This window comes from Macaca nemestrina, chromosome 6 (assembly GCF_043159975.1).
Source record: "Macaca nemestrina isolate mMacNem1 chromosome 6, mMacNem.hap1, whole genome shotgun sequence".
In the NCBI taxonomy this organism is placed as follows: domain Eukaryota; kingdom Metazoa; phylum Chordata; class Mammalia; order Primates; family Cercopithecidae; genus Macaca; species Macaca nemestrina.
The window spans coordinates 114278621-114300290 of NC_092130.1; the positions used below are offsets into that span (position 1 = coordinate 114278621).

At 37.3% G+C, this 21670-nt stretch overlaps 1 protein-coding gene across 5 annotated transcripts in view; it reads right to left on the reverse strand.

The window, feature by feature from the left end:
- Positions 1-21670, reverse strand: part of LOC105499446 (NADH:ubiquinone oxidoreductase complex assembly factor 2) — a 235361-nt gene that overhangs the window by 38340 nt on the left and 175351 nt on the right. The window contains exon 4 of one of the 5 annotated variants that reach the window (XR_011624971.1): positions 6665-6847. The exons of 3 other annotated variants lie outside the window; for them this stretch is intronic. Coding sequence is in view for 1 of the 2 variants with exons in the window: in XM_071098889.1 (XP_070954990.1) it covers positions 1608-1673 (66 nt within the window). In the remaining variant the exon portion in view is untranslated. Of the gene's footprint in view, positions 1-61; positions 1674-6664; positions 6848-21670 lie in introns of those variants that run through there. One more of the 5 variants, XM_071098889.1, reaches the window with a different exon arrangement.

Below are 21670 nucleotides of genomic sequence, written 5' to 3' on the forward strand. Positions count from 1 at the left end.
TTATAAAAATAGACAATAAAAATACATATTATATACATATAAATACATACATACATACTTTGCATTTAAATAATATACAGATATGTATATAAGTTTGAAAAAGCTGTATGATTACATACTAGTGTTAAACAGTTCTGTCCTGATTTTATGCTATAATAGACATGAAGCACCCCATAGTAGAAATATTTACTACCCAAAAAATGAAACAAATAAATGTCAAATATTACACAAGAGCCTGAGACACTCTATGAAAGATTTCCTAAGCTTAACATTGATTTCTGCCCTAAAACTCAGTGACTGTACTTTTCCACTGGTGAGAAAGAAGTGCTCTGACTACCTTTTTTTTTTTCTTTGCTGTTCAAATGTGTGAATGCTAATGTCACCCTCTGTAGTACCAGAACCAAGCCCCATCTATTAATATTTCCCTTTCTCTTCTGGAGTGGTATGGCAGGAAAGGAGGAGGATAGGAATGGAATCAGGGTTTGGCATGCCCTAGACACTGTTGCAGAGAGGCTCTTTGCTATTGGAAATACTTTCTCAAATCTGTGCAAACAGATTGTACAATGCAGTTCTGTTCCTCAGAATTCTACCTAGGAGGATCTATACCAAAAATTACCATCAATCCTTTGTTACTGTGTTTCCTTGAATAAAAGACCATCACATTTAAGAAGCATCACTATAGCACTAAAAAAGGCAAATTCCACACATAGTTTCAGGGATATTAATATTTGAAAAGATACGTATCTTATAAACAAATGCAATACAGTAATTACATCTTTGGTCTTTATTCATTCCTTCTCTGTTTTTTTTTTATTGTTGTTGTTGTTTTGAGACGGAGTTTTGCTCTTGTTTCCCAGGCTGGAGTACAATGGCGTGATCTCGGCTCACCACAACCTCAGCTCACCGCAATCTCCACCTTCCAGGTTCAAGTGATTCTCTTGCCTCAACCTCCCGAGTAGCTGGGATTACAAGCATATGCCACCACACCAAGCAAATTTTGTATTTTTAGTAGAGATGGGGTTTCTCCATGTTGGTCAGGCTGGTCTCGAACTCCTGACCTCAGGTGATCTGCCCGCCTCAGCCTCCCAAAGTGCTGGGATTACAGGTGTGAGTCACCATGCCTGGCCCATTCCTTCTGTTTTCACAATGCATGTCTAAACGTGTGAAATTTTTTAATGTTCTTTTTGCTTACTTGTATTATCTGATTTTTAGAACATGTTATTTGTAATGTGAAATTAGAAAGTTAATGTAACTAATATCCGACAACACTGACCAAAAAAAAAAAAAGCTCTCTAAAGTATTTTAAAATTTCAAAACTTTTAAAAAATGTCAATTACAGGGCAATGTCTGGATATCTAAATGTATGATATCACCTGTTTCTCAAGTGAATTTCAAGTAATATTGATTGTATAGTCCTTTAAAAAGGTAAGCTCTGATATTAAAGTGACATCTAAAATAACAGTTTGTACTTAAAGGGGAAAAAGTTTTTGTGGTTTTAGTGTTATAGACTTAGTTTTAGATGTGAAGAAGGGCCCATCTAATGAAACTTCTCCCTCAAAGCAAATATGTACAGGAAAGAACAATACTTATAAATATTCTTGTAATTTTCACAACACAGAGCAATTCCCCATGAGTAGTTTAATCACCACAGTAACTGAGCTTCTGGGTAGTTGCTACAAGTGAGGGTAAGAGTAGAGAAATCAGGTTTTCTTTTTCCTATAACCTCTAGAATTGTTATGTAAGGTGACGATATATCACAAAGGAAATCCCTCAATATCATACTGGTAATAGTGGAAGTAGACAAAAATTCAAGTTCCTGTGTCTTCATGGAAGCTCGTTCTTCGGAGCGGAATGAAAAGTTCAGGACCAGGTTAAACTTGCACTAGTAACCGACCTCAAGTAGCAAGAGGATACTCAGAAATTGGTATGGAGCTTGGTTGGATTTTGTATTATAGATCAGTCACATCACCTGAAGCTGTGCCCATGCCTACTTTATTTATGTAATCTCTATAGTTGCAGTCTTACAGTTGGTACATGCATATGCTTTTTGATGAAAAGAAAATGGAGGACAAAGATCTGTTCTTGTTTCTCCTGCCTTCACATAATTTCTCTTCATTCAACATTACTTTTCTAAGACTTTCTTATAATAGCTATTGAGGCAAATGAAAAGTCAATCTGAATATATTAATTATTTTTACATATGAAGATGGTTAAAGATTTCAGAGTTGAAAAATATGGAGACCATAATTTTTCCTAAAAAAGAATTTTTTTGTTTTTCTGAAAAAAACATAACTGGTACCAGGCAAAATTAAACAGAGAGTAAATCATTTATGAAAGGAAATACAGTCTTGTAACTATTTGGAATTGAAGGGCCAGGTTCTGTGGCTTATGCCTGTAATCCTAGCACTTTGGGAGACCGAGGTGGGCAGATCATTTGAGGCCGGGAGTTCAACGCCAACCTGGCCAACATGGGAAAACCCTGTCTCTACTAAAAATATAAAAATTAGCTGCGCATTGTGGCGCATGCCTATAGTCCCAGCTACTCGGGCGGCTGAGAGGCAGCAGAATTACTTGAAACTGGGAGGTGGAGGTTGCAGTGAGCTGAGGTCATGCCACGGCACTCCAGCCTGGGTGACAGAGCAAGACTCCATCTCAAACAAAACAAAAGAAAAAAAACCCAAACAACAACAACGAAAATATTTGGAATTGATAAGGAAGTAGTTACGTGGAGAAAACAGGATAGGAATTGTAGACCTTAAAGACTGTTAAGAAAGTCTATTTTCAAATAGAAACTACCATAAAGCAAGTATTTTTCCTTACAATTCCTTGGAACAATATCACCCTATATCTCCATATGTTTATCAAATAACAGTATGTTTCAGTGTTTGTGTAAGGATAAAGCAGGAACGGGTGTCTCTCTACATAAATGTTTGTATTTTAAAAATAAATATTCATCATTTTACTTATCTTGCTGCCAATAAATATTTTTCTTTAACATTTAAAAAAAAGATGGCTGAATGGTATTTTCTCACCACAATTTACTTAACAACCACCTCTACTGTTGCTTCCAATATTTCACTTCTTCATTTAAAAAAATAACACTGATGACAATCCACATGGGTAATTCTTTGACTCAGACAGGGTTTCAATCCCAAATCTACCATTTGCTAGCTGTGTGACACCAAGAAAGCTACTTAACTTTTGTAGTCTCAGTTTTTTTTTACCTGAAAATGGGGTTTATACTCATAACAGTATTATGTTTCTTAAGATAGTTATGTATTACAAGGTGAGTAAGCTTTTATAAAACAATGCCAAATGGGCTGGTGTTTTGGCTCGCGCCTGTAATCCCAGCACTCTGGGAGGTCAAAGCGGGCAGATCACTTGAGGTCAGGAGTTTGACACCAGCCTGGTCAACATGGCAAAACCCTGTCTCTACTAAAAATACACAAATTAGCCGGGTGGGGGTGTACTCCTGTAATCCCAGCTACTCTGCAGGCTGAGGCATGAGAATTGCTTGAACCTAGGAGGTGGAAGTTACAGTGAGCCGAGATCACGCCACTGCACTCCAGCCTGGATGACAAAGCAAGACTTTGTCTCAAAATAATAAATAAATAAATAAATAAATAAGTAAACAAACAATACCAAATGGAAGTATCTTCCTTTCGTTCCCCTTAAGTAACCTCTAGAATTCCCTTAAAGATCGAAAAGTTTATGCAGATTACAGATTTTTCCGTATTCTAATGTAAGCCAAACATTATTGATTTAAAAACTGAATATTGTTTATATGTGACTATATAAGTACAAATATTTATACCTCAAATTACTCATATGTATACTCTTCACATTGTTATTCTCTGAACGTTTCTCAATAGTGGCATAGAATTTGGGCTCTGAAGCCAGACCACTGAATACAAATCCCAGTTTTACCATTTACCAGCTGTGTGACTCTGTGAGTATTATTTAACTTCCCTGTGTCTCACTTTTGTGTTGTGTGAAATGGAAATAATGTTGTCTTCTTCAGTGGACTGTTGTAAAGGTTGGGAAAGAACTGGCTACCGGGCAGTGATAGTACAACAGAAGAAGGTACAAATATATTTTAAAATAGTGATTGTTTATTTCATTCTGGTAAAAAATAAACATACCAAACTTGTACACATCTCTCTTTGAAATGGGTAGAGGTGTTAGTAAGTAAGAGGTAATCTACTAGTTTCAGACAAAAGATGGAATAACTGGTACCAGGCTAGTCCTCCTGCCATGACACAACTAGAAAACTGGACAAAAATACATTTTTCAGATACTGGACAAAAGGCAGCACAGTAGTGTGATCCCTGAAGGGCATCAATGAGTAACAAATTAGATAAGCCCTATATCATCCCAGCTTTCTGGCTGGAGACACATTACTGGCTGCTACACAGGGTGGGGGAATCCAACCAGAGGATGGTGGTTTAGGGAGAGATAGAGATGGTTGTTTAGGGAGTGTGAGAAAGTTGGAATATGCTAGGATATGTTAGGCAGAGTACCAGAATACACAGAGTAAGTAAGTTTTAGAAATCTGCATAGTAATCCAGTTGAGTGTTCAGCTAAATATTAAGCTGTCCATGTGCAGGGTGAAACTCCATAAAGCAAGAAGGACAACTTCTCACTAAAGAATACTGGGGAACTGTAGTGAAATTTTAATGAAAATTGCTGGAGCTGGCACTGGACTAGGAAAAAGTCAAGTTCTCACCAGCCAGGGAGAGCTCGTTGAACATCTGAGACATTGTAAAGATCCCGGAAGGGTCACTCCTTAGGTGTAGGGCTAAACTGGCATGAGAGTACAGCTTATTGAAGACTTATGCTGTACAATACAGTAGGCACTAGCCACATACCATTTAAATTAAATAAAAAATTCAGTTACTGAGTTATACTAGCCACATTTCAAGTATTTCATAGCCAAGTATAACGAGTGGCCACTATATTGGAAAGTATAGTTATAAAACATTTCCATCATTGCAAAAATTTGGATTGGACTGCACTGCTCTAGATCTACCCTAACGAAACTTACAAGTAAGATTCTAGCCGTGCATGGTGACTCACGCCTGTAATCCCAGCACACTGGGAGGCTGAGGTGGGTGGATTTCTTGAGTCCAGGAGTTTGTGACCAGCCTGGGCAACATGGTGAAACCCTGTTGCTACAAAAAAATACAAAAATTAGCCAGGTCTGGTGGCATGCAGCTGTGGTCCCAGCTACTCGGGAGGCTGAGGTAGGAGGATCACTTGAGCCCAGGAGGTCAAAGCTGCAGTGAGCCAAGATCACACCACTGCACTCCAGCCTGGGCAACAGAGTCAGACCCTGTCTCAAACAAAACAAAACAAAACAAACAAAACAAAATAAAACAAAAAATAAACCAAAAAAAAAAAAAAAAAAAAACCAACAAAACTTGCAAAAGTTTGGGCTGATTCAAGTGTGAATTAATGGTCTTCCAGAACAAAACTCAGTATTTTCTAAAGGAAGACAACAAAACTGAGATACTAAACATACTATTTCACTGTTCATCATGTAATCAAGAGGTGAAGAGGAAAGGATGACCCAAAACCAGTCAACAGAAGTAGACCTAGACATGATAGAAAAGATGAAATCAACAGACAAGGCCTTTATCACAATTACTATAAAAATGTCTAAAGAGTTAAAGTAAAAAAATCAACATGAGGAAAGAAATGGGAACTGTTATAACGAACCAAATATAACTTCAAGGTGAAAAACATAACCTATGAAATAAAAAAAATTGAGTGCTTGATGGTAGGTTAGATATTGTAGAAGAACAGTGAATCTGAATATAAGACAATGGAAAATACAAAAACTGAAGCAAGAGAGAGTTTTTAAAAAAGGCTAAAAAATGAACAGAGCCTCAGTGAGCTACTGGACAATACTATGCAGTCTGATATACATGTGGTCATCGAAGGAGAAGAGAAAATCATGACTAAACTATTCCAAAGAGATAAAAATATAAATTCACAGACCTAAGAAGCTCAACACCCCAAGCAGGATTATCACAAAACCAAGGCACATCCAAATCAAATTGCTAAGTACTAATGATAAAATATTAAAACTAGACATAGGAAAAAAGACACTTATACAAAAGACAAAGATAAGAAATAACACTGAGTTCTCATCAGAAACAACTTAGAATCCTATATCCAGTGAAAATATCTTAAAAATGAAAGTATTATAAGAACATTTTCAGACAAAAGCTGAATTTGTCACAAGTAAACCTCTACTACATTAAAGGAAATACTTCAGCTGAAGGAAAATGATGCAAGATGGAAACCTTGTAGAATGAATAGCACTGGAAATGATCAGAATGAAGGACTTCATTGCAGAGAAAAACACCAGAGTTTTGGACACTCTGCTAGGTGCTGGATACCTGAAACTCTATGTCCACCAAATCTAAGTTCCCTGAGCACATGAGGAACATTGTTACACTGTTCATTGAAACTACCAATATGGATTTTGAGGCCAGTCATGACTATACTGCCAAGCAAACTTCTCAAGCTTTGTAAACCTGGTTCAGGAGACGCACAGCCTGAGAGACAAGAGGGCTGTTGTTACCATGTGCAGCCCTCAAATTAACAACACTCTGCCTCATTACCTCCTTATTCCCATCAACAAAAAGTCTCTACTCACCAACGCTTCCATGTTTTACACCATTGTCTTGGCTCCCCTGACTAGGGATATAGAGCAGGATATCAGCAATGGCCTTCTTGTCCATTTGAAGCAGAATCTCATGGAGTTGACAATTGAGAGTCAACCCCTTCTAAAGGGTTGCATGAGGTCAACCCCTTCTGAAAGGGTCAGATAAAGAGGCTCCTGGAGTGAAATATTGAAGAATGTCATTCTCCACCAATCTCAGGGAAGAAGAGAAATAAACCATACTGACAATTAAAAAAAGGCATGAGCTGTATCAAAATCTGTGTGTCCAAACTTTCCTTAAATGTATGTGTTATGAATGACCAATGGTCTGTGACAGTCTCTCTCATTTCAGGGGTGTTCAGCTGGAGCAAATTAGTTTAGGCTTGAGTTGTGTATGGAGCCTTAATATTGGGAAAACAAATTATCAGTTGTAAAAAGTATTATAGGGTAAGTATCCCTTATCTGAAATGCTTAGGAACAGAAGTGTTTGGGATTTTGGATTTTTTTGGATCTTGGAATATTTGCTTTTTACCTAACAGTTAAGTATCCCAAATCCTTTGAGTGCCTTAATAGTGCTCAAAAAGTTTTGGATTTTGGAGCACTTTGGATTTTGAATTTGAGCTGCTCAACTTGCATGTATTTAATGTTTGAATTTATATATTTTTCTGGTCAAAATTTAATATAAATTATCATTGTTTGGGAAGGATTAGATTAAAAAAGAGAAAATGAGAAAAGCTCTAAATGCCTTTAACAAGCTCATTGTTGTTTTTGTAATGGAGTTAATGGTTATTTATAGTGTACTGTTCATTTACTCAGTGATGTGAACTTAAGCCCTCAAAAGGTTGTGGCTCAAGTCCTTTCCAATGCTGTTACTTTGCCAAAAGCCCTGGTTAAGAGCCCTTTTGGTAGCTATATTATTGTAGCATTCAGTGTTGCAACTTGCTATGTGTAGTAATGACAAAAGAGATTTAAAGTTTGTTTTTTAAAAAAACAAAACTTAAATATGCAATCTACTAACATGTTGACTTATCGCTCACTCACAGACATTAGGCATGATATTATAATAAGTAGTTATGCTGCTCCAATCATACAGTCTCTCATGCAAAATCCTAGTACACATTAACTTTCCACAAAGGCAAGGAATTCAGCTTTAATATACACTTATCGCTATGGAAGTTATTAGATAACATAAGTGGATATTTGAATTATAAAGAGGAAGTAAAACAAATGGCAGAAAAATACTAGAGGTCTCTGCAATGATGTGTTGGGAGACAGAAAGAAAACTAAGGCTATGTAAACCTGGGCTTTGGAAATGCACTCTAATATCTGAGGCAAGGCTAAGAGCTGATGACCAGTGAGTGCTCTCTGATGAAGTTATCATGACTGGAAGATAAGTTTAGATTACTTGATGAGTATTGGGGAAAGGGAAGGGCTGAGAGATATCTGAATAGGTTCAAAGGTTACCCAAAGAGTTTTCAACCTCAGGTATCCACATTCTGCTTCTCTGGAGTCACACTCAGACCAGAGGTGTGGGAGTGAACATTTCTCAGTCTATACTATTAAATGGAATCAAATATTTAGATGCGGATCTAAGTATATATACAAAACATTTTTTAGGAATATTATCTATTATACGTATACTTAATGAATCAAGAGAAGGTAAATACAAATTACACACATTATAAATTACTCATTTTTTCTAATTTATGTAAAATGTCACTAGAATTTTTTTATGTTGTCTGTGATGTGTATATAAATAAAAATGAGTAACTGTTTTCAAACTATCATTCAAGATTTCAATCCCTTAGCCCAATTTTTCTCCTTAAAACGCTCAAACCTAGGCAATTGAGAATTCTTCTATGAAGGAGTGTTTCAGTAATACTTTATATGTACATATATATGATGTTGATGGTGTAATATTCATGGTAAGCATACAATTCCATAATAATAGACTTCAAAAGTATTTGAATAATTTTTATATTGATAGACATGGAAATGGAATAGAGTTAATGCTCAGTCCTTTACTAGGGAATTAGAAATTTGCTTTAAAAATGTTATGAATCCAGGGAGAAAAAATGCAGGCTGAACACACACACAAACACACACACAAATATGCCATTTCTTCTTTAATGTTCTGGCTCCATGCTCCTCTAAAGTTTAGTATTTATAAATGGTCTCCATTTAGCTTCAAGTACTTGTGGATTCCAAGTATATCATATATAACTATGTTCAAACTGAAGTTCAAAACACATGCCAAGACAAAAATCTAAATACAGTTTAAAATAAATTCAACAGTGCTTCATTGTTAGAAAGTTTGCTACATTCAAGAGCAAGTTAAGACTCAGGAGTCAGTCTTATGCCCATGTCACTGGGTTCTTTTTCAGTCTTCTGTGGGAACAAAACCATAGCTTATTTATAAAGTTATATTACATATTCAAGTTATGTTACATATAAAAAATGAGAACCTGGATTTATAAAAAGGTATAATTTCAGCTCTACTAATTTCTTTCCATAATTTAAACTATATATATTAGTGAATAATTTTTTATTTTAGTAAATATTAAAAATTTTAAAGTATGAGTACATTGCCTTTGAGTCAATTAAAATGTTTTTCATAGACTACAAAGGATTTATGTAGATTATAAGTGAAATTTGGCATCAACTATGTTTCGGGACCCCATACCAGTAACATTTGTTTACTATTAGATGGTCACACCCAGAAAGTAGCCTCTCAGAATATACCACACAGCTCCCCCATCCTCGATATAATTATAAAATTATAATGGGAATTTGGTGTTTCAAAATGTTCAGAGCTGAATATTCTTTTACAATGTTAATTTTGTAACATGCTGAGAAACAATTCAAGCCTAGCAAATGCTATAGTGATGTCTCAGCTTGAATATATTGCCAAGTTGTTTAATTAAACTACATTTTCTAGTTCTACAAGTTGAACTGCCAGGATGAAATAAGTTATTAGATCACCCTTTTTCATCTATGAAAGAAAAAGAAAAAAGAGGGAGGTGCATAGATCACCAAAAGGTATTCTGTATTTAGGCCCGAGAGAACGCCTGCAAGATTAGTAATCAAAAATAAATTTAATCTTGCCTAGATAGGAGTAGAAACCCAAAGAGTAAATAAGTGACAGAGCTTAGGTTAGTATGATAGTACTGGGTTGCTAAGAAATCTATTAGAATAAAACAACAGGCAAGTGAGTTACGCTTTAGCAGAAGCTGCTCCTGCTACATGTTCTTGCCAATCACTAGTACGCCTCTGCCAAATCAATGTCACATTTAATTTATTCACATTCAAATCTATTGCAAACATCCTTTGATCAATTACAATAATGAGAATGTACACTGAGTTTTGTTGTTTTGACATGCTTTCTTGAACCTTCCTCATGCATTTTTTCAAAACATTTCTAATTGCACGAAGGCTATCTCAATGATTCCTGTTATTTGAGGGGACAATTGTATGGTTTGTTTATATTCTTTGCTGGCTAGGAATTTCTGGTATTGAGTTTTCTTTCTTTGAACCTGAGCCAGATTAATTATTAAATCTCAAAATGTCACTAAAATGAACTAATCACAGAGCTCAAGTCATTAATAGTTTTGCAGGTGGTATTTCCTTTAATAAAATAAATGAACTTCCATATATATGCAAAAAGGGCCTCTGAGCATAAAGACACAATTATTTAATTGAAAAAGAAAGTTAGCAGTTAAACATTAATAAAAAATAATTAGAGTCACTTAATGCTAGTCCTATTTAATTGAACTACTCTGGTGGGAGACAAAGAAAACCTTGCTCCCTTGTGTGGGAAGAGGAAAGACCATAATCCCTGGGAGAAAAAGCAATGTCAGGTCCCCATGGCTTTCCAGGCTTGGCCTCAGAGACAGAGAAAGAAATGGCAGAAAGGCAAGAGCCCTGGAGGAAAGAAAAGGCTCCATTTGTGAATGACTGCTAACATTCATTGAGCTGTTACGTGCTAGCTGCTGTAGGGAGAAAAGAATTCTTCTGGCCTAGGTTGAGAGAGGGAAGAAGAGTTGGATGAGAAGAAGTAAGACATAAAGAAGCTGCAACTTAGGCTATATAGAGCCTGCCCTAGAGAATAAAAAATGTGGCCAGAGGCAGCACCCTCTAGGACTTGTTGCAGGGGACAACAGGAGCTATGGCCCTGAAAGATATACTCATTCATTCATGTGTTTTTCATTCATTCATTCATTTAATATATACTGAGCACCTACAATTTAAAGGCCTAGGGATACAGAGATCAAAACTTAGTTCCTATTCTTATGAAGCATCTTTGAGGAACAAAGAGGATGGTCAAAGGAGGTACCATAGGGAAAAGCTGGGTAAGCGCCAGTGGCCAATTATGTGGCTAACGCTTATGGGTCCTTTCCTACTTTCCCATTCACTAACTGATTGGTTCATGCATATATTAACTGAGAGCCCACTAAGTGCCAAGGATTGAGTTTTACCTTGAGCACTTTTACCCTGTGCTCGAAGAACTCACAATCTAAGGAAGAGAGGCAGGTTTAAAAAAATTATATTATAATATGATAAATCCTGCAATCATATAAAGCAAAGAATGTTATGAGAATGCAGAAGAAAAGCTAGTGTCCCAATTATTATTATTAACTAATTAACTAATGAATTAATTTTTTTGAGACGGAGTTTCGCTCTTTTAGCCCAGGCTGGAGCGCAATGGCGTGATCTCAGCTCACTTTAACCTCCGCCTCCCGGGTTCAAGCAATTCTCCTGCCTCAGCCTTCAGAGTAGCTGGGATTACAGGCATGCACCACCACACCCAACTAATTTTGTATTTTTAGTAGAGACGAGGTTTCTCCATGTTGGTCAGGCTGGTCTCGAACTCCTACCTCAGGTGATCCACCCTCCTCGGCCTCCCAAAGTGCTGGGATTACAGGCATGAGCCACCGCTCCCAGCCCTGATGTCCCAATTATTATCCACAGAGTGTGGACTGGAGGGTTAGAGAAGGTGATACTTCAGTATTAAACAATCAATCAGAATCAACCAGAGAACTAAGAAGAGAGGGGCATTCTAGGAAAACGTAAGCATGTGATCAGAGGTATGAAGGAGTAAAGCAGCAAAGCAAATTTAGGACACTGTGAGTGGTTCATATGGTATATAGGGGTTAAAACATGCTGAATCTTGCAATGCAGTGTTAGGATATTTAGGTTTCACCCTGAAAGTGATGGTGAAACATTTTAGGCTTTGAAGGAAGGGCAAGATTTCCAGATAAAATACAGGATGCTCAGTTAAATTTGAATTTCATATAAACATCAAATAATTTAGTATTTATGTCCTAAAAATTATATGGGATGTACATGTAAAATTATTCCTTGTTCATCTGAAATTAAAATTTAACTGGTATGCTGTATTTTTGTTTGCTAAATCTGGCAACCATAAGCAGAAGACTTACATGTTTATCCCATATTTTTAAAAAGATGACTCTGGCAACTATAGAAATTAGATTGGAGAGGTGCAAGACTGGAATAGAGAAATTGGATAGCATGCCACTGCAGAAATGCAAGTAAGAAAATCATTAGGGCAGGAACAAGACAATGGTATTGAGACAGAGAAAAAAAGATTGTTAAGATATTCAATAGGAAAAAGGTCTTAGTCACCAATATGTAGAGGTGAAGAAGATGAGAACAATCCCTGTTTCTAATCAGTGATAACAGTGACACTTTGCAAGCTGAGGAACTTTGGCTGGTGATGCCCCGCCCAGGCCTTGCTTGACCATGCTACCTGCTGCAGGAGACAGCTCACCTACTCGGCCCACTTGGGCCAAGCCTGGCTTACACACTGGTTCCTGAGTTCTTGAATGAGGATGTGCTAAAATTCAAAGAGTGAACAAGACAGGGAGTTTTCTTGAGTGATGAAACAGCTTTCAGGGGAGAGGGGATGTAGGGGTGGTCCCCCTATCCAAAAGTGGGAAAGTACCCCTAATATGGCTGAGTCGGGAGCTTTTTATGGCTCAGAATGGCAAAGGGACAGGCTGTAGGGAGTATTGGAAAAGGCAACATTCAATTATTAAAAGGCATTATTCAGAAAGAATCAGGAAAGGGCAGGCAAACAGGAACATTAAGTTCTCACTCTGGGTTGCGGGTTTCATCTGGGACCAGCAGCCTGGTCTTTCAGACTCCAGGCTGTTTTTGGCTTGAAGGTGGGGTTTCACCAGGGACCCGCCACTATTAGCCTAGGCATTTGGCTGCCTCCTATCACTATCAACAGATAATGCCATTAACCATGGTAGGAAACATAGAAAAAGAGTTCTGCTTTAAACATACCAAATTTAAGTTGTCTGTAAAATATCCAAATATCTTTTCATCAAACTGTTAGCTCCTTCTTGGCCAAACTTCAGAACACTGAAATGCTTCAAGGACTCAATTCTAGCCCTCTTTTTTTTTTTTTACTATACAGACAGTCCCTGACTTACAATGACTCAACTTATGATAGTGCAAAAGCGACACACATTCAGTTGAGACTGTATTTTCAAATTCTGAATTCTGATTTCTTCCCAGGCTAGTGATAGGCCATACAATACTTTCTCGTCATGCTAGGTGGTGGCATTGAGCAGCAGCTCCCAGTCATCAATTTGATCACAAGCGTAGACAACCCACACTCTACAGTGTACTGTGTTACCAGATGATTTTACCCAACTGCAGGTTAATGTAAGTGTTCTGAGCAGGTTTAAGGACGACAAGGCTATGAATTTGGTAAGTTAGGTGTATTAAATGCACTTTTGATTTAACAATAGGTTTATTGGGATATAACCTCATGGTAAGTTAAGGAGTAGCTATACTCTCTCTCAAAGTAATCATTTCTTATCCCAAGTTTAAATATTGTCTACATATGCGGAAGAAGCTCAAATTCATTTCAAGCCTGACTGCTCCCCAAGCTCCAGAATAATATAGCCAACTATCTGGGTGGACATGGATGTCTAACAAACATGTAAAATTAAATACGTCCAAAGATGCCTTAGGCTCAGAGGGCTAACTTAAGGTCATACAATTAGACTACACTTGAAATAAGTTTCTGCCTCCACTATATTTTCCTTCTACCTTCCACTACTCATTACTCTATAAACAGTTCTTAGCAAGCCACACACATGGCTTTGCATACATGGTATCCTGTTGCCTGACTACTGGAAGCTTTGTTTTCCCTGACCCCTAGAAGCTTTGCCTTGTTTCAACATGGCCTAGTCTCCCTTTCCTCACATGCTAAGATATAAGCAAGATCCAAGGCAACATAGAGAGGAGCCTTCCAGCTAACCGGAAGTCCTAAAAGTTAATTACTATACTCTCAAAGTAGTCTCTGTGACATATCAAATGCACACCAATGGGCACAATCTGGGGAGGAGGAGGCTGTTACTGGGATGTTCACATGGTGCGAAGAAGCACTTTAGCCAGCAGCAGCTAAATTAGCTTCCCTTCCTGCAACTGTGTACATTTACTAAAATGATTCCTATTTTTCTTTACCACCTACATTTACCTAGTACTATATTTTATCAATTCTTCCTTCAAAATTTACCTTGAATTGTGCATTTCTCTTTATCTCTATTGCCAATAGCATTTCTTGCTTGGACTATTATTGCCTCCTAATAAGTCTCCTTGGTCCTCTATGACCCAATGTCCACAGAGCAATCAGAGTGACCTTTCATGCCATTTCTCACTAACAACCCTTTAAATGGGTCCTTCGAACAAAATCCAAACTTGCCTGTGGCAAATATGGAGATATTTGGATAAGCCCTTCTTCAAGGAAGGACTTGCTTCCCAGCTGCAGTGAATGCTGTGAGCAGACAGCCTGCAGCTGTCAACAATTTTAGCATGTGCCACAGCCTGTAGCCACCTTTCTAGTGGTTTTCCAGAGCAGCCGACATCTAGTAACTGAATAAGGCAGGCAGGGCCATAAAGGCCTGGACATTTCAACCAGATGTACAAAGACTCTGATGGGCAATACTTGCTCCAGAGCTTCCCACTAAATTGGCTGAAGTTTTTTGGGCCTACATCACAGTTCGACTTTTTCCTCTGTCCACTCCTATTTTCTTCCTCTTCCTTTCATAAGGATGCCTAATAAATACCTTCTATCTCAACATCTGCTTCTGAAGAACCCAAATTTAATAAGGCTCCAAATGACCCAATTGCTGCCTACCTCTCCAATCTCATTTCATGTCATTTTCTGCTTTGGTTATTATACTTCAACCTCACTAGCTTCTTTGTTCTTTAAACACTGCATTTCACGTGGCCTCTTTTGGCTCTCTGCCGGAAAGTCTTTTTCTCTCAGTTCTTCACGTGGCTAGCTAAATCTCATACTTCAGGGAAGACCAATAACTTAAACAGAACTTCCCTGGCTAATCTATGAGATCCCTGGTTGGTGATCTTTCCTACCAGACACAAGAACAACACCCAGTTTACTTTGTAGTGCTTATAATATCTCATAATCTTTATTGTTTATGTATTTGTTTATATGGCTTGACTAGAATATAAACTCCAAGGGCCAGGAATATGTATAGTTCACTGTTAACATTCCCAGCATCAAGTTTAGCATATTATGTAAGTGTTGAAAAATAATTTGTTGAATGAATAAATGACTCAATGGGTCTAGCTCAAGAGAGAGGCCAGGGCTGGAAATCTGGAAGTATATGTAGTGGCTGAATCCAAGACAAGGATGAGATTGTCCAGAGAAATGATAGAGAAGAAGAAGAGCCAAAGGTCAAGAACAGATCCTTCACGTGGACCACCAAAATTTAAGAGGTAAAGGAAAAACAGGAACCAACAATGGGTTGAGAAAGAATGGTCTAAAAAGTGAGGGGATAATAAAAACGGCATTGGTAAAAGTAGCAAATATTGATGCCTCACCCATATTCTCTCAGCTTACTCTGTAGCTTTCTGAATAGCTTATTTAGATGAAGCTTGTTTCTTACTTCAAACTTCTGCAGTTCTTGGTCTGAGCACCATATTCACCTCATATAATGGGCAGGATGAAAATACCAGGGAGTTAACACTCCCTACGAGTGAGTCTTGGTGAGAAATTGGTGGATAAATACCTCAGCTTCCCTGCTCTTCAATGGAACAACTCTGTAATGTGTTCCACAGTCTCGCAGAGGGCTCCTGGCAAAACTGAGCTCCAGTTTGCCCATAGCATTTAACCAGCTTATTAAGGCACCTTTTAGTGACCTTCCTTTTTTCCCTTTCTTACTGTTCAACTCTAATGCTTTTAGAAATGGCCTTGCAAATAAGTTACTTGTATCCAAATTCTTGTCTCAGATCCTGGTTTGAAGGGAACACAAAACTAAGATAGTAAAGAAGCCACAAGGGGAAGGAAATTCAAGACGGAAGGCAGTTAACTCTATGAAATGCAGGTGGGGTTAGAATTGACACATATCCAACAGACTCAGCATCAAAGAGGTACTTGGTGACCTTGAGAGAGAAGTTTGAAGGAGGTTATGGAGGCAGATGCAGATTGTACTGGAGGGAGAGGAAACACTTCCCAAATAAGTCTTCCATAGATCACACTAGCTTTCCAGGAAATTAAAAGGTGCTTGACATGCCAAAAAGTTGTATGGTAAAATCAAATTGGGAAACAGACTTTCCAGTTCAAGAGTCCCCAAATTTCCCCCACTCCTTTTGGAAACCTACCCCTTAAATAAAAGAGATACCAAGATTACAAAAACTCAAAGCCCTTTTTTGATAAACAGAGTGTCATCTAAAACACTAAATGACAACATAAAAAGATGGAAATAAATAGAACAACAAATAATTTAGCAGAGTAGAAAAGGAACAATCCTAAATGTCTGCAAACAGGCATACCGGTGAGAAAAACAGCAGTCCACCCTAGAGACCCTCAGAAAGGCACAGAAACCAGAAATACCAGAAAAGGGGAATAAGGTATATAGAACTAAAAGCTGGAAGATTAATTTGAAAGGCTGTGTAAGAAGAAGTGACTATCTTAGGATACCACATCTATCTCAGCAGTTATTTTTCTATTTCTCCATTCCCGTAGGAGACAAGATATATATATATATATATATATATATATATATATATATATATTTATATATTTATATATATTATATAAATATATAATATATATAGTCTCTGAAGAAACTAATAAAGACAGGGCTAGATGTAGGGACCAAGAAGAGGGCTAGGTTGAAGTGCCACACTGTAAATGGGGATAGTGGAAGATGGCTAAGTAAAAATCTGCATTCCAAATGGTGAGCCCCTCAAGCTCCTATATCCACTCAGTTTGAGAAGGCCAGCAGCTAAACATACACAACCCACCCCAATCCTACTGATTTATTAGTAAAGGTTATTAATTCTGTAGCATTGCCCATGTGATTCTGGCTAATTACAGCCTTGGTGGCATCATCTAACATGTTTCTTTACCCCTGTATTTCATGTAAACTGGCAATTATATCCAGAGCAGTGGTTCTCAGACTTCAGTATGCTTTAGAATCACCTGGAAGCTTATTAAAACACAGATTGATGGGCTCTACCTTCAGAGTTTCTGATTCAATAACTGGGGATAGGGTCCCTGATGTGCACATCTAACAAGTTACTAGGTGATTCTGATGCTTCTGGTCCAGAGATTACACATGAGAGCCACTACTCCATAGTGTGCAAGGGTCAGCAAACTATGGGCCAAATGCAGCCTATCTCCTTTTTAGTAAATAAAGTTTTACTATGACACAACCATGCTCGTTCATTTATATACTGTCTTTGTCCACTTCTGTGCTACACAGCAGAATTAAGTAGTTGTGACAGACACCACGTGGCCTGCAAAAATGAAAACACTAATGAGTCCTTTTCCAAAAAAATTTGCTGACCCTTGATCCAGAAGGTTGCTTAGATTTTTTGGCATGAAAACTTCACAAGTGTATCACGTCAGGAGAAACAAAGTCTAGCTGGTCCAGACTCAGTGGTGGTTTCAGGCCTATCGTCCATTATGAAGTACTCCACTGACCTTGGTTTTAGTACCCAGTCATGATCACTGCTTAATGTATTATTTCTTTAAGGGTGACAAACTGTAATTTTTCTGATCCTATTGTTCTTAAATTTATTAGCTGTTATTAATATATAAAGAAGAATTTCCCCATATCAACTATTTGGTTACTGAAATAGTTTGTATAGGAAAAGCAGAATAAATGCTTGAAATTTCCCCCCTTGTCAATATTCAAAATAGTAAGTTCATACTATAGAAACTTTCGAAGGTGATCAAGTAATACGTTTTAATATTATGATATATTTTATATATTTCATTTTTTATATATTTCATATATTTCATTTTATATATTTGAATGTTTCAATCCATTGTTTTCGTTAGTATTTCTATTTTTGATGCTCAAACTTGACCCATCTTTGGCCAGTGGGAGCCCCTTCCAGTTGGCTCCTATATCCTTCTGACAGGATCTTCTTGGTTTCTTTGCTCTCTAGTGTAAAAAGATGTCCTAGACTCTCCTTGTACATTTCCTGCCCGAGACTTGACATCAGCTATTTCTCTAAGGAGCCCTGGTTCCTTAGAGCAGAAAATGGTAAAGTTCATAGTCCGAAATGAGATGTTAATTGCTACTGGACTGTCACTGCTGTTAGGTCTTTCCAGTGGACAGAACTAGGAAATATGCTTTTTTATTTTTTCAGAAAAAATATGTCATTAGTTCATAATGACATTTCCAATTCAAATTTAATATTGTAGGTTTTTAATTTCTTTTCTTTTATGCTGTAAGCTTTGGTTCCTAAGAATATTAATATATTTATTTTAAATATGTGTGTAAAATAAACATGCCAATATTACTGCTAACAAAATTATTAAATATAGTTGAGGATTTCTTTGTATTCCTTTCTTTTTGTCCTTGGAATATATGCACTGAATTGATTGGGAATGACAGTAAGAAGAGTAAGACAAACATTTTTTAAAATTTTTAAAAAGTCTCTAATCCATCTTGAATTAATTTTCATATAAGGAGTAAGGAAAGGATCCAGTTTCAGCTTTCTACTTATGGCTAGCCAATTTTCCCAGCACCATTTATTGAATAGGGAATTCTTTCCCCATTTCTTGTTTCTCTCAGGTTTGTCAAAGATCAGATGGCTGTAGATGTGTGGTATTATTTCTGAGGACTCTGTTCTGTTCCATTGGTCTATATCTCTGTTTTGGTACCAGTACCATGACCTAATACCATAAAAACCCTAGAGGAAAACCTAGGTAGTACCATTCAGGACATAGGCATGGGCAAAGACTTCATGTCTAAAACACCAAAAGCAACGGCAGCAAAAGCCAAAATTGACAAATGGGATCTCATTAAACTAAAGAGCTTCTGCACAGCAAAAGAAACTACCATCAGAGTGAACAGGCAACCTACAGAATGGGAGAAACTTTTTGCAATCTACTCATCTGACAAAGGGCTAATATCCAGAACCTAAAAAGAACTCAAACAAATTTACAAGAAAAAAACAAACAACTCCATCAAAAAGTGGGCAAAGGATATGAACAGACATTTCTCAAAAGAAGACATTCATACAGCCAACAGACACATGAAAAAATGCTCAGCATCACTGGCCATCAGAGAAATGCAAATCAAAACCACAATGAGATAGCATCTCACACCAGTTAGAATGGCCATCATTAAAAAGTCAAGAAACAACAGGTGCTGGAGAGGATGTGGAGAAATAGGAAGACTTCTACACTGTTGGTGGGATTGTAAACTAGTTCAACCATTATGGAAAACAGTATGGCGATTCCTCAAGGATCTAGAACTAGATGTACCATATGACCCAGCCATCCCATTACTGGGTATATACCCAAAGGATTATAAATCATGCTGCTATAAAGACACATGAACACGTATGTTTATTGCGGCACTATTCACAATAGCAAAGACTTGGAATCAACCCAAATGTCCATCAGTGACAGACTGGATTAAGAAAATGTGGCACATCTACACCATGGGATACTATGCAGCCATAAAAAAGGATGAGTTTGTGTCCTTTGTAGGGACATGGATGCAGCTGGAAACCATCATTCTCAGCAAACTATCGCAAGAACAGAAAACCAAACACCGCATGTTCTCACTCATAGGTGGGAACTGAACAATGAGATCACTTGGACTCGGGAAGGGGAACATTACAGACCGGGGCCTATCATGGGGAGGGGGGAGGGGGGAGGGATTGCATTGGGAGTTATACCTGATGTAAATGAAGAGTTGATGGGTGCAGCACAGCAACATGGCACAAGTATACATATGTAACAAACCTGCACGTTGTGCACATGTACCCTAGAACTTAAAGTATAATAATAATAAAAAATAAATAAAAAAAAGAAAAAAAATTTTAAAAAAGGATAAAAAATGAATATACTCACTGATATACAACGTCTTAAAGTCATGCGAAATCATTTTTTTCCCATGTGATTATGCTACCTACTTGATAAACAAATAGGTTCATTTGTTTCAGGGATTTTTAAAAAACTGGAGGGGGATTAATTTTTGTTTTGTTTTGTTTTGTTTTGTTTTTTAAATCCTGGACTGGGCTTGACTGAACACTGCAATATGGCAAGTGAGTCAGGCAAGTTATGTAAGATCTTCGGGGAAATTCTTCGGGTTCAATAACCTGTAATGTTATTTTCATGATAGCCAAGAGTGCATCCAAATCCTGTTTCTCAAGAATTTTGATGGTTTCAAAATCTACTGTTCCCTTTTCAAAATGAATTACATGCCATACAACAAATTTAGGAAGAGGCTTGTGATGCCAGAGCACCCCAAAAGTTGGGAACTTACAACTTGGTTTCTATTGATATCCTCTGGGATGGCAATTCATAACTTATTTCAAGGGAAATTATATTTGTTTTAGGTATTTAAGTACAAGCTTCAGCAACAGTGATAGTCAATTCCTTGAATAGTACCAGCTAATAAGGATACAAACTAAAGGTTCATTTTGCCACTTGCTAGGCAAAACCATTTATTTAAAAGATATCAATGTTGGTTCCTTTGCATTCTGGCAAAAAAAGCTCTGTGGTATTCAGATTAGATGAACGCTTTTTAGAATAATTATTGAGAATGTTTCTTTTCTTTTATACTAAGTTATCTTTTAACTGTGGCAGGAATTAGAAAAGCTCTTATCTGGAAAATTTCTCAAGAATACCTGTAATATTAGAATTAGAAAGTCTTTTTAACATGCCTAGGCTGAACGAAAAGCTGGGTTTTATTTGCATAGCGTATGCTAATAGCATTTATATTCTACTCTTATTATTTACTTACAAGTAATTTTCTTTTTTTTTTTTTTTTTTTTTGAGACGGAGTCTCGCTCTGCCGCCCAGGCTGGCGTGCAGTCGCCGGATCTCAGCTCACTGCAAGCTCCGCCTCCCGGGCTCATGCCATTCTCCTGCCTCAGCCTCCCAGTAGCTGGGACTACAGGTGCCCGCCACGTCACCCGGCTAGTTTTTTGTATTTTTTAGTAGAGATGGAGTTTCACCGTGTTAGCCAGGATGGTCTCGATCTCCTGACCTCGTGATCCGCCCGTCTCGGCCTCCCAAAGTGCTGGGATTACAGGCTTGAGCCACCGCGCCCGGCCGTACTTTTCCTTCTTAAATTGAGAGGAAACTGTGATGTTTTCTTAAGTGAATCCATGGGATGTATTAATCTTCCCTGAATATGTCATTGGACTTGTTATATGTAAGTATTTTGGCAATATGCAAATAAATTTTGTTAGCAAGTATTATTGTAGTGTGAAAATGTGCACTGACTTTTAAAAATGATTGCATTTAAATCACAATGCAATGTAAATTTACTGATAAAGACATCAATTTGGTGATTAAAGTGTGGAAATCATTCTACAGAAAATCTTATTAGTGAGGTTATTTTCAACAAACACATACATAATGAAATGTTTTTATGATAAACTGCCATGTAACTTGGTGGTAATCCATCATACAATTAGTTTAACTTTGTGAAGGAGACAATTACTGAAACCTTATGCTTATTAGTC